Genomic DNA, 13,473 nt, shown 5'->3' with positions numbered 1-13,473 from the left:
TAGAGAGCTGTTAGGGGACATCTTGCGTACCTAGCAGTGGCTGTCTCTCTCCCACCCTGAGCTGGTGATGGAACTGCTTGCTGATCATCCTGCGGCGGGCGTCAAACTCATGGGCGGCCATGTAGGGAATTTCCAGCAGCATGGCTGACACCAGGTACACACACTCCAGCAGTTCCAGGTTGATGTGCATGTGGAATGGCACCTGTGAGGGAGGTCAAAGCATTGTTATGTAGTCAGGTTCTGTACAACCTCACATCAAGTCTGTTTTTTAAGTTTTTACAATTTTTTGGAAACAATACTAGCTAATGTTAACTTCATGGTGGCACTAAACAAACAAACAAACAAACAAACAGTCATTAAGATTCATCATCTGGGGACAATGCATTTCTGTACAAAATGTCATGGAAATCCATCCAGTAGTTGTTGAGCTATTTCAGTCTGGACCAAAGTGGCAGACCCAATGACATTGTCACCCTGGAGACATGCCACTAAGATGGCTAAAATGCAGCGATTTCGCCCCAAATGGCTCCCATGCTCCTGTGTATAGTATGATCAAAGTCCGACCAAAATGGTTCAAAGAGGTCCTCTGTCACATCAAACTTAAGTTTCTCATTTGTTAAGCAAAGCTCGATTACACCCAGCAGGTTATCAACAAGAAAAACTTACATAATATTGGTCATGGGTTTACTGCCTATGTAGGACTTACCTGTCTTCTCTTTTCAATCTTCTCTTGCTCTGCATTCCTCTCCTGCATGTTCCTCATGAGCAAACCCTGGCCCAGGAGCTCCTTGGCACGGCCAGAGGACTGAATGTCCAACAGGGCATTGTGGGCATCTTTGATCATGCCCTGCCTAAATGCGCAAATGCCAAGTTGGACCATGGTTCTGTTGTACAGGATCTAAACGAGAGAGAAAATAGGTACTTAAAACACAAAGCTACACAAGAGAACAACTTTGAACCCTAAATGAATACCGTCTGCCTACCTGTACGGGCGGGTCAGCGTGCTGGATGTTGTCCTGCAGGTGGCTCATCAGCATCAAGTCGCGGGCCTGGTACCAGCGTGAATGCAGAGCATGGTGGTAGATGTGGCAGAGGATAGCGCAGGTACGGATACGGTCGGTGCGATCCTTGGCGTAGATGAACTTGCAGAGACGGTCCATGATCACAGCGCTGTCCTCCCCCTCGCTCTCTTCCTGGTCCTGCTCGGACTAAATGACGGCAGAGAATCACAATTTAGCACATCACACTCCTAAATAAATTCACAGAGGCCGCTGCTCAGCACATGACAAGACACTGTATCCATATTAACACACTCAAATCTATATTTATACCATAACCCTAATTTTTCTGTATTTAGATCAGGGGTCACCAACACGGTGCCCGCGGGCACCAGGTAGCCCCCAAGGACCACATGAGTAGCCCTCAGGCCTGTTCTAAAAATGAAAATTGAATATTGACATTATCTGTTTCCCACCTTGTTAAGTCATTGTTGATAATTATTGTGAGAAATCATTAACGTAATCAGTGTCTTCACATAGATGAGTATCATTAATAATCATATATAACTAAAGGCAAACTGAGCAAATTTGTTATTTCAGAAGAGTGTATCAAACTGGTAGCCCTTCGTATGACTCAGTACCCATGAAGTAGCTCCCAGTTTCAAAAAGGTTGGTGACCCCTGATTTAGATAGTTATAGTTCCCTTGTCATCTAAAAAAAAAAAAATCACTTGTTATATTGATAATTTGTTAATGTCAGTCAGAAAAATAAACTTGGTTCTCTTTCTTGCTAATACAATGAGGTGTCTCTCACACAGGCTGTACCACTCCAGTGCTTTTCTCACCTTGGTCTCTCCCTGAAGGCCGAGGCTGCGCCGGTGAGCCTTATAGTCAAACTTGTAGTAGGTGTGCATGATTCTGCGTAGGTAGATGCGGCAAATCTCCTCTGTGCTGCCCTTGGTCTCCATGTAGTCGAGCAGCCGGTCAATGATGCCACAAACGTGTCCCTCATCTTTCAGATTGTCAACATATTCTGCAGAAGAGTGGAGAAGAGAGCAATGAACGACTAAGAAGAGCCGCTTGAAAGCCAAAAATGATGCAGAAACACACTTCAGGGATTCTTGCAACGTCATTTTCCAATACTATTATGATTTTACTTTCACATCTAAAACTATAATACAATAAAAAAATAATTCTTGAGTCTGTTTTCTGGTATAGCTCACCTTGCGAGTGGGGATCAGTATTCTGCATGATCTTGGTAAACTCTTCATCCATCCTCTCTACCAGTGTTAAGATGCACCCACGCACCCTGAATGGCTGACAAACACACATGCACACAACTAAGCAATACATTTATTTTTGATGCAGTGTCCTCCTCTCTTATAAGACACAAGCAAAAAAGTATGCAAAAGGGTAAGTATTTCCATGTTAGCTAAAGACGTAAAAATGATGATTTTTAATTCCATATAAAATAATGCAGACAAACCCCATAATATACAACACAGATCATACGTGTACAGACACAAAGACATGGTTGCTGGGACTCAGTTTTGGGATGGTCTGCACATCAGCCAGGACAAACAGCCATCCAAAAATACCAGAAACGTGAAGATGGAGATGGGATACCTGGTCTGAGATGGCCAGGCTCTCACTGTCCTCGGCGATGTTCTCCCCAATGAAGATGTTGTTGTGCTCAAAGAGGATGTCCAGCAGCTCATCTATACAGTCCAGGCACTTTTTCCACATATCGGGCTGAAGGGAAACCAAGTCAGAAAGATTCAATTAAAGTTCAACCTATTTGTCTACATTTATGTCTACATAATGTTTGTGCTGTTTCATTATCTGATCATTTATAAAATCAAATAGTACAGGACATCATAATGGCTCTACTATATCAATAATAGAACATGCATATTGGGGCTTTATTTTGTTTTGTTCAAATTCCTATTTCTAACTTCTCCAAGTACAAACTCTTGACTTTAACAGAAATGGTAACAGAACAAAGAAAAACCGTGGCTCCTACCTTCATGAAGGCTGCCAAGTTGGGGTTGTAGTCATACAGGGAGGCAATGATGTTGAACTTAATCTTGACCAGGATACCTTGGCCCAAGTTATTCTCACCAGCAATTGTTGCCAGAGAATGGAGCAGTTCAATCTGGGCAGCCCTGTCATAGAGAGAAAACGGAGTGGGGATTAGATACGAGTGTATATATTATCTGCACTGAGAAACATTATACTTTAAGTGTGACAAGTACAAAACATTTTACATTTACAAGTACAAAACATTTTACTTACAAGGAACAATAGAATTGTGAGGGTAAATAAGAGGTTCCATAAAATGTTTCTCTATGCAACTTATTTATTGGACATCATTTTACAAGACACATGCACTTCTGATTTAAAGAATATTATTAGGAATAAGATGTGCAGTCATATTTTCTATTAAGTGGAGCTTTAGTGAATGATGCGGTGTTACCTGTCAGTGCCCTTTTTGCCTCTTGCTTGCAGGATCTCATTCAGCTTCTTCACCACCACGGGTACGTTGATCTCTGTGCCCTTGGCAAACATCTTGGGCTTTTCCTGACAGATTAAACACACCACATAACATAATTAATTACATTATTTTTTGACTGAGACAATTTTTTTCTGGGCTTGCCGTAAAAGTGTGCTAAGACATAATATGGCAAAGACAAATATGGAAGAGTGCACCATCTATTGTTCCATCTCGTTTCAGCAGCAGCAATCATGATAGCAGTACATCTAAAAAGAAGTTTATCATGATCTCTTCTTTACCTTGACCATAGGGGCGCCTCCCTTCACCTTCTCCCAACCTCCCTCAACCTCCTCTCCTCCCTCCTCCTCAGCCTCCTCCTCTAGCCGTTCTTTCTTCTTGGGCTTCTTCTTCTTTCCGGCTTTCTTTTCGCCAGACTTCTCCCCCTCCTGGGTCCTGAGGACAAACAGACCGTGTGTGGTGGTAAGAATACATAATGGGCTTTCTTTGACTTACATCTAGGGTTGCATCCTACTTATTTTCATTATGAGTTATATTTAAATAATTAATTTCCATTAAATTCTTGGTGAAAAGCAAGGAAAGAAAGCAAAGCAAGAAAAGATTCAAGATTTGAGGAGACGTAACAAACTATATTGAGTGATTCCTTTTCTGTTCAAAACAAATCAATACTCAGCACTACATAATTTACAAAAGGAGAAAGTATCCATGAAATGTTGCTTTGTGCTGCTGTATCACGGTTTTGTTCACATTTTAAAAATGTACAAATACCTTTAGTTGTAAACCTTAAACAAAAGATGCGGAGAGGGAGACTCACTTCTTGAGGAAGACCAGAGCCAGGGAAGCGCTCTTCCCCTCCCCTTCATCTGAGCTCTCACTGCCACTGTCTACAGTGTCTGAGCCCCAGTCTTCATCCTCGTCATCATCATCACTCGAAGAGGACTCATCCTGTCAAGGGAGAAAAATTCCAGCATATTAGCTCACATTAAATATAGTTTCTTTGCAGCAGTTTTTAATTGTTGTTCTCTCTGTAGTACATTCTAATATGGCGTGCTGGCCTCTTACCCCGGCAGTCTTGAGGAACTTGCTGGCCTCTGGAGCAGCCTCAGGCTTTTTCTTTAAGAACGCCTTGGCTGACACTCCATCTTCACCTGCCTCTCCCTCGCTATCAGAAGATGAGCCTTATAGAACAAAAATTAGGATGAATTTTAGAGATGATGATTACACTCAATATGACATCTTAACATTCAGATGTTCACCCGTGATCTTGATACAAGCATACTTTACGTTTGCAACAGCATTTAGCACAGAATGAAAAAAAAGTTGTGCATGATGAGGAGTATGTGGCAAATACTAGTAAAGTTTCTCTGGGGGTAAATGAAGACTATCAGTGACTTTTGGAGGTAATAAAACTAAATGCTGTCAGATGTACGTGACGTGTGCTACAGGACCCAGAGAAGCATCAAACCTTTTCTATGTAAACATATTTCACCCAATTACTCTGATGTTGGGATGAACACAGCTGGTTAATTTTCTAGTACATTTTACAGAAATATTGTGATTTAACACAAAAACATGCATAAAAAGCAAGCTTACCAGAACCCCCTGCCTCCTTCTCCTCCTCTTCATCGGCGGACTCCTGTGGGTTCTAACATAGAGAGAGAGAAGACATTGAGATTTTATGTTTCTTTGTTTACCCAGGCTGCTACCAGATCCACTTTCAGTTACACACATTCACACACGGAAGCTGCCCAGTACAGCCAATCTGATCTAGGGGCCACTGAGCAGCTCGACTGGCACCTATATGATGTTAATGCAGAATAGGCAAGTGCTCCTCTTTTACTACATCACACACAGATTCATGTTACACATAACAGCTTTCCACCTCTGACTTTAATTTAGAAGTGTACTTAATATAACTTAACCAGCAAAGTTTCTGTATATTGTGAAGCACGGGACCACTGAGAGAAAGATTCCCAATTTACCTCCTTGTATGCAGCTACTTCGGTTTCGTAATCTCTGTTGTACTTGCGGATCTTCTGACGTAGTGTACTGAGGGCTTTTGCGTTGTTTTTGTTCATCTTCTTCTTGCCCTCTTTGTCCTCCCAAAGCTGGAAATAAAATAATGTTCATTATTTCTGTTGCACTGGAAACGTGGGGACTGGGAAATGTATCATGTCAGACTGCTCTGGGCTACTGACCTGGTTCAGGTAGTCCTCCAGGTCAGCCAGAAGACGGATATAGAAAGCGGGAACACCCTCTTTGTCCACTATAGTCTTGCTTTTGAGGAAGGCTCGACATAACTGCTCAAACTCCTCTAGACATTTGGCCATGTCACGAATCTTCATAGCATTTCGGATAGTCTTGATGAGGTTGGTCAACTCCTCAAACCTAAGACATAAGAATTAATGCAATTCAAAACAATACTTAATAGGACAATGTACAGCTTTTAAAAGACATGCTGCTTAAAAAGATACACCAACCTTTTGTCTTTGGCGCTGCGCACCACTCTCTTAGTGTCCTCCTCATCATCACTAATAAGCAACGACCTGTGAAAACAATATGAATGTGTGAGATTACTACAAAAAGCGGAAAGTGAGTCCTGATGATAGGATTTATTGTAAGTTATACTACTGACTGCTTGAAATTTCCTCCGGGTGCTTTAGGGGTGAGCTCATCGGCAGATGAGGACTCCTCTGACTCGCTGTCAGACCCGGTGGCAAAGAAACGAGACATTGCTGAAGGAAGCGGTCAATCTGCGAAGACAAAATAACATTTGTGAGGAAGACATTACAGCTGATTTGTTAACATCCCTGCTATGTTGTAGAAAAACAGTAACAGTGTAACTTAGCTTCCTATTATTAAATCAAACAACAAGATCTCCCAGTTGCTTAACGGGATTACGACTTTGTGTTAAGACAACTGACGTAAACATTGTTTACAGGTTAATTTAGCTGACTTTGGTATGAGTTCGTTAACTAGCGTTTTAATGCAGTTTTTCCAACAAAAGTCGATGTGGCTGCGTGCAGACGGCTGGTATAGTTAGCAATCTGCGTCTGTAACCGTTAACATTACGTGCTATGCAACGACAACCTTCGCTACGCTATCGACGTTAGCTTTGACGGATGGATTTCAAGTTAGCCAATAAAACGGTACACCAAACTTTAGTTACAGCTACAAACAAGTCTCACACAATACATTTTTCAAAACCCAGAAAACGTAAACACATGCCGTAGCCTGTTAATTAGCAAGCTAATACTGATGACAATACAACGAGAACACGGGTTGTTGCTAAACTAACGCTAGCTACAACCGAGAGAGCACGGGGCCTTCCCGCATGTGCACCCGGTAAACACACTAAAGCGAAGAATAATCACCCACAGTTTAATCAAATGTTGAGACACACTCACCTACGTCTTTGTGAAAGTTACCCTGTGGTGTGTCTGTCTCTTTTGAGTCGTTATAAAATCCAGTTTTGCTGTACAACGGCCACAAGTAAAGGCGTGCGACAGCCTTGCCGGGCACTTGCGTCAGAAAAGGAACAGGAAGTCGGTTGCGGATGCAATTAACTGCAGTACCGGAGTCTGCATTATACTAGTCTGGTATTTTCAGGGCCGCATTTGCGCATTTCCATGACCCTAGTTTTTGTGAAAAAACCCAAATTCTACTTTCTGTCCAGGTAGCCTACTTAGAGTTTTAAAGGTTTATTCCACCCAAGTATTACTTTTGTTCAAATTATTTTAGTTGTAAAGGTTTAATAATAATTAATACTTTTTTACACTCTGCTGTTGGAACACACTCATGTCATCCACAAATTGAGAGATGTCAGTGTGGTTGGGTGAGGGTGCCTTGTTCAGTGCCTGCTAGCAGTCAACACTCATACACGTACAGGGACTTGAACCAGCAACCCTCCGGTTCCCAACCCAACTCCCTATGGGCTGAGCTACTGCCACCCCTACCTATTTATTTATTTAACCCAAAAAACTATTTTTTTCCCCAAGTACTTATAGTTTTAAAGTTTTTTTTTTTTTTAAATAAAAGCTTGGGTCCTCGTTTTAAAGGGTCATTCCACCCAAATACTACTTTCTGTCTAAGTAGGCTACTTATAGTTTTAAAGGTTTATTCCACCAATACTAACTTCTATCCACATGCTTATAGTATAAAAAGGTTTACTCCACCCAAATACAGTTTTGTGTCCAAGTACTCATAGTTTTAAAAGGTTTAGGTTCCTCTGATCCTTCTTATATTTAGAGAATGTGTGACATTGGAATTGGAAATTGATTTATTTGAAACAGGGAAAATGCACAAATTAACATTAAACTTGTTAAAACAAGAGAATATGTCTTGGGCCAGGTTATAGCAACAATTGCTAATTTCCACCTGTAGTCCCTGGGCAGGTATGACAAATTAAAAAGCAATTAACAATTTTAAATATAAATTTCACAGGACTATAAATAACATGGTGTCCATAGTAATTAAAAACAGGCAGTTTAGCAAAAACAGGGGTGCCACCAACCCACTCACTCTCTCTCTCCCCCCTCCCAGCACACACACTCAAACAGTTCAGCAGCAGCTTAACACACCAAGAACAACACCAAGACAAATTCCTTGTATGCGTAAAAAACGTACTTGGCAATAAAACCTTTTCTGATTCTGATTTATTCCACCCAAAAACTACTTTCTGTCTTGCAATTCAACTTGGTTGCTAAGAGTTGCATGTTTGGCAATTTGTGTAACTAGCATAATTAGCTCATTAACAGGTAAAAGAAAGATCATTTTTTTAATTTATTTGGAAACAATAATAAACAATTATAGCTGCTCTGCAGCGATGTTCGGGGCAGAGCATTTCGAGCAGGAAAAGAAAAAGGCGGTGGATAGAGAAAAATGGCAAAGCCCAAGCAACAGGCCTAATGTTTAAGTAAGGGTTGGTGTGTGGCACCTAGGGTATTTGAACTCCGAACCTCTCACTCTGAAAAGCAGTATTAACCTTGTTGAGCTACAGCTCCTCTAATGTGTCTCCAATTCCCAAAGCATAATGCCAGAGTACACAGTGGCATGTTAAGCTAGGACACAAACCAATGAGCTGATCATTTCAGACAGGTGTGTTGATGCAGAGACACTTCTCAAACATGAAGGGTGTGCACAGTACAATGCCAGATTAGATAGGAGATGGTCACCTTGTTTGTGACATGGGCTTGAACTCAGAACTGTTAGGTCTGTAGGGAAGCGTTGATCTCAGTATACACAATGACATATTAAGGTTAGGCCGGTTACACACTGGAAGCGTCTCGCGAGCGTTTCAGCCGCGTGGCGTGTCCGTTTATATTTCGGCTCCCATGTTAACAGGTTAGAGCTTACACACTGCCTGAGACGCGTGCCTGCTAGAAATAGAAACGACGCCTATTTTTCACGCGAGACGCGAGCGTGTTGGAAGCGTTTCCAGGCAAAATAGAATAGGAAAATATGTCATTTAGACACGAATGCATATTAATAAATGACATCTTGATGTTTGAAAGTCTCTAGGTTTTGACATCAATGTAGATATAAATGTAATAAAAAATTTCAGAGAAAAGATTTTCAAATATAGCACCTGTCATACAGAACGAAATATTCTGTAACATATTTTGCAGTCAATACTGCCGACGTTGTCTTACTTTAATCAAATCAGTAGGCTATATATTTATTTTAAATAACAACTCTCCCCATACGTCGAACACGCCTACAAAAGGTAGAATAGGCTACAATAACAACGTAGTGTGTGTTCTGAGTGACGGTCCAGCTACACAAAGTTGTTATAAACAGACAGCCCACTCACCCAGTTTTCAGAGTTTGAATGTGTCGGCGCTATGTCCCGAGATCAGCCCTCCCTGTACCTAGCAGCAGGAGCAGCGCCGCGTCACACACGCTAAAATCCACGCAGCGGCCACGCTTCTGAAACGCAACAGAAACGCCACGCTCGCGCGACGCATCCAGTGTGTAACCGGCCTTATGGAAGACCCATTTCAGGATACCCAGCTGTGTTTTTTGCAACTTGAGACTTGCTTTGACTTTGTCTAAATTGAATATATTGAAATAATTACAATTGACAACAGGAACGCAAAACGTATGATTTCATTGTTGTAATTGTTTATTGAAGTATAAATCAATAATAATAAAAATAAAAGTTACCCGACTGTACTGCCACAAGCCAGTCACACGGCAAAGCCTTTATTATACAAATTTATATTGGCAAAAATAACCATAAAAACATCCAAAGAAGTTGGCCGTACTGAAAAAGCACACTATGCAATAGCTTTGGGAAGGGCTTGTACTGCAATAACTCTCAGCTGTTTTTAGTCAAATAAAGTAGAACAGCACACAGCAAAGTGTCAGAAATTCAGGTTGTTATAGAATGAAGACCAGTTCAGGTGGCTGGACTGAAAACCACATGCAACAAGCTCAGTAGTTGCTTTGGTGGTTTTGATTTCTGTAGCCACCTCGATTGTAGCCTCCCTTATTCTGCTGGTATCCACCTTTCTGATCTGTGAACATGCAAAGAGGAAAACATGATTATCTATGAGTATCCACATGACAGGATTTAATCAAACGACAAAAGCAAATGACTTTACCCTTACATTGTTTATGGTTACACATTATGATCCTTCTTCCTCTGGTTTATTTTTCTTCAGCAGCTCTGGAAAAAGGGAAAGTTGCAATAATTACACAATTGTAAAACATGGGAGAAAATAAGTTGAAACTGGGATCTAGACACAATTATGAGACGAGACCAAAGAAACACCAAGACGAGAAGCTGGGATTTTTGGAACACTAAAGCTTAAGGGATTGTTAAAAAAAACAAACATGGATATTTCTTTGATTCCAGAACATTGCAGCATGTTGTTTTCTGAGTCATTTGCAATAAATTTTATTAAGAGAAAACCACAGTAACGAGTCATAAAACCCTAGTAACGAGTGACGAGTCATACCTTCTCTCAGGCTCCTTAGTTCTACCGATTGTATTTTGAGTTGCTGTTCAAGCAAAACGCAGTTGGCACAACCTGCAATACAATTTGAATATTACATTTACTGAGGACAAGGTCTGTCAAATAGTTCTTCATCCCCTTTTTATTTTCTGTATATATTAGACTTGGATAAGTGGGGGTGACTCATGATAGTAAGAGCTTCACAAAACATGTTTGATTAATTGCAATGTCATGACAACAAGATACAGTATATGTCTGATACAGGAAAAGAAATAAACAAGCTAAAGATGGACATAACTACAATATCTTAATATGCAGGTGGTCACCTGTACATGGCGCCTTACAAAAAAAAAAGTCCTATTAGATAATATACCAAATAGGTTATTGGACTTATCAAGTAGACACCTCACATCAGAGGTTTGATTAAATTAGTCTTATGAGACCTTCCGTGGCCTCAGCTTTCCATTTTACCATCTCAGCACTGCCCCAGCTTACCATGGCCTTTGGGTTTAGCTTGCAGAGCTCTATGGTTGGCCCCAGGCTGTTTCAGGGCTTTGGCTCTGCTAACACCATCGCAAGATGTTGAGATTTCAGCAGCAGTAATGGCTGGCACTGCAGCATCTAAAAGCATGTGATAAAGAATAGGTAAGTAACTCACAAAAAGGCAGAAAGCCCAGATTACTGAACTCACTAGACCATAAAACCCTCCAGCAACACAAATTACATCACTATCTGGTTTGACCACAATTTTCCAGCGGGTGCGTCTGCGCTGAGTTCCGGAGGCGCTGCGACGCCCGTGAGCAATACTTCCGGTTTAGCGCTCCGCTAACTTGAATGGGGATTAAATGTTTTAACCATGCATCTCTACTAGATTTTCCAAACGTTATCGGACCGAATAGATTACATTCCGATATTGAAACAAGTCATTTTGTGGGGGTTGCGACGCTCTATAAAATGTATCCACTGATTTACAAACTTCTCTAGGGGATACATGTTTTTGGCCCCCGTGGCATCACGTGGTGGACGCAGAAGTTGTTATTCCACTGTTTGGCCACTATGTCAAATTGGTTTCAAAGCCCCGCACACTTCCTGGGGGCCTGATATGAAGGGTTCATTCTAATCTAAAGAAAAACAACAACAATTCTTAGTTTCAGAGAACATAATTATGATTATTATAGTCATTTCTGCCAATAAATCCACCCTTATTCCGACACACTGCCCCTTTATTTTTGAACATCATATGTCTTGTCAGTTAGCTTTTGCGCAAATACTAAGTATGGAAAGTCTTTAAAATGCTAAAAAGAAAATAGCTAAAAGATTGCAGCGTTCCTCTGCAGAGTTTTTACCCATTTTCTTTCTCTTTGCGTTTGGCAAAGCTTCACCTCCGTTTAAGGGTTGCTTCGTCACAGGGTTAGTTGCTGTTTGTGAGTAAATAGGGAGAAAAAAAAAATATTTGTAAGTATTTGGCCTGTTGAATTTGAGGAATGTGAAAATATATTAGTTGAACATTGTATTTTGCATCTGATTTTGGTATATTGACATTTTTTATGTTGAATTTTGGATTCTGAATTTATGAACTTAGAAAAATAAAAAAAAGGCGAGAATTAGTTGTTGAAAATTTAGAAGCAAAAAATTCAGATACATAACTTCAATGCATAAATATTCAGTGCTAGAAATTCAATGGCTTTTTAATTCCAAAATCCAATGAAAAAGATGTACTTCCATAGTCCTGCCAGCTGTTCCTTTAGTTTGTTTATCATCGGGACTCCGAAATACAACTTTATAGGAATTCCATACTTATGTAGAGCAAGACACAATTTAAACTCTGTACTATCAAATGTATGTACATTTATGTTTTCATATTTGTAATTAAATATCAGAATAAACAGTCAAAGCATACAGTCTGAACGATGTATGAGTACCTGTAAACCCACAGAGTTTGTTGGAGGCTGGTGCGTTGCTTCTCGCGGATGGCAGCCTGAGACCCGTTGCAGCTCTGCAGCCTGTCGGTACGCCGCTCACCTGCAGGCCCGAATTGGGTTGCTTGGCGCCTAACGTCAACACAGAAGGGAGACAATGTGGATAGTGACTACTATCAAATACATCATCTAATTTTCAGAGGGCACTAAACTGTATGCAGATAAAAGTAAGACTGAAGAATGAAAAAAATAAATTGCTTTTGTCTGATAAGTGCATGAAAAAGTTAAAATTCATCGACATTAAAGCGCACTGCTTACAATTCTCATTCATACTTTTAATAATTTACCCTCAACATTTATGAAAAATAAAAATGCAATCTAAAAACAGAATATACACTGCCTACCTGTTGTTGAAGCACGCAACTTGTAGAAGCTGGATCTTCCTGTCGTCTTAAATACACAAGAACAGATGAGATCAACGCAGTCAATGTTTGTGTTGAGTTGTCAGGTCTCAGTCATGAAAATAGAGATGGTCCGATACCATTTTTTGCTTCCCGATACCGATTCTGATACCTGAACTTGTGTATCGGCCCATACTGAGTACCGATCCGATACCAGTGTGTCATATATTTTATTATGTTTTAACAACTGAATACTACTATCCCTGTATGGATGTGATATGATTTCTATCTTTGTTGTCGGTCTGGCTCAGGTTAAACTCTTTGTGAAACATGAACAAACACAAACAATGAATGCCACAGAACTTTATTTTATTATCCAGTTTGACAGTCAGTTATAACAGAAAAAGAACATAAATAAACTACTTTAACGTAGATTTTCTTTAGGGCTGTATTATGTGGTATCGGATCGGTGCATTAACTCCAGTACTTCCTGATACTGATACCAGCATTTTTTAGGCAGCATCGGAGACAATACCGATACTGGTATCGGAACATCTCTACATGAAAACAAAATGGATTTGACAGATGAAACGGACAAGCTCAACTGACTTCATTAAATCCATTTCATTAAGCAGAATGTGCTGCCAACATTTTGTACACTTGGATTACAAAAGGACATTCACAT

The 13,473-nt window shown here is 40.4% G+C and overlaps 3 protein-coding genes across 8 annotated transcripts in view; 1 reads left to right on the top strand and 2 right to left on the bottom strand.

Annotated features, from left to right (window-relative positions):
- The window catches only part of eif3c (eukaryotic translation initiation factor 3, subunit C), a 10,081-nt gene extending 2,990 nt beyond the window's left edge, over positions 1-7,091 (bottom strand). The window contains exons 1-17 of one of the 2 annotated variants that reach the window (XM_031315822.2): positions 6,917-7,091; positions 6,145-6,262; positions 5,990-6,055; positions 5,708-5,897; positions 5,492-5,617; positions 5,103-5,154; positions 4,572-4,687; positions 4,324-4,454; positions 3,791-3,944; positions 3,474-3,577; positions 3,021-3,162; positions 2,624-2,749; positions 2,221-2,314; positions 1,843-2,030; positions 984-1,208; positions 707-898; positions 31-202 (exon numbers count right to left, since the gene is read on the bottom strand). In XM_031315822.2, coding sequence (XP_031171682.1) covers positions 31-202; positions 707-898; positions 984-1,208; positions 1,843-2,030; positions 2,221-2,314; positions 2,624-2,749; positions 3,021-3,162; positions 3,474-3,577; positions 3,791-3,944; positions 4,324-4,454; positions 4,572-4,687; positions 5,103-5,154; positions 5,492-5,617; positions 5,708-5,897; positions 5,990-6,055; positions 6,145-6,242 — 2,176 coding nt within the window. In that variant the 5' untranslated portion in view covers positions 6,243-6,262; positions 6,917-7,091. The remainder of the gene's footprint in view (positions 1-30; positions 203-706; positions 899-983; positions 1,209-1,842; positions 2,031-2,220; positions 2,315-2,623; positions 2,750-3,020; positions 3,163-3,473; positions 3,578-3,790; positions 3,945-4,323; positions 4,455-4,571; positions 4,688-5,102; positions 5,155-5,491; positions 5,618-5,707; positions 5,898-5,989; positions 6,056-6,144; positions 6,263-6,916) is intronic. The other variant, XM_031315823.2, reaches the window with a different exon arrangement.
- prodh2 (proline dehydrogenase 2) overlaps positions 1-13,473 on the top strand; it is a 27,872-nt gene that overhangs the window by 10,722 nt on the left and 3,677 nt on the right. The window lies entirely within an intron of this gene.
- Positions 9,611-13,473, bottom strand: part of LOC116061557 — an 11,477-nt gene continuing 7,614 nt past the window's right edge. For 4 of the 5 annotated variants that reach the window (XM_035997368.1, XM_035997369.1, XM_031315828.2 and 1 more), the window contains 7 exons: positions 12,792-12,837; positions 12,391-12,519; positions 11,815-11,886; positions 10,964-11,089; positions 10,472-10,543; positions 10,121-10,179; positions 9,611-10,027 (listed from right to left, as the gene is read on the bottom strand). In XM_035997368.1, the coding sequence (XP_035853261.1) occupies positions 10,139-10,179; positions 10,472-10,543; positions 10,964-11,089; positions 11,815-11,886; positions 12,391-12,519; positions 12,792-12,837 (486 nt within the window). In that variant the 3' untranslated portion in view covers positions 9,611-10,027; positions 10,121-10,138. Of the gene's footprint in view, positions 10,028-10,114; positions 10,180-10,471; positions 10,544-10,963; positions 11,090-11,814; positions 11,887-12,390; positions 12,520-12,791; positions 12,838-13,473 lie in introns of all 5 variants that reach the window. The other variant, XM_031315827.2, reaches the window with a different exon arrangement.

Source organism: Sander lucioperca, chromosome 22 (assembly GCF_008315115.2).
Source record: "Sander lucioperca isolate FBNREF2018 chromosome 22, SLUC_FBN_1.2, whole genome shotgun sequence".
Lineage (NCBI taxonomy): Eukaryota > Metazoa > Chordata > Actinopteri > Perciformes > Percidae > Sander > Sander lucioperca.
Note: the sequence above shows the minus strand (reverse complement) of the source record. Positions and strands in the feature narration are given on the sequence as shown.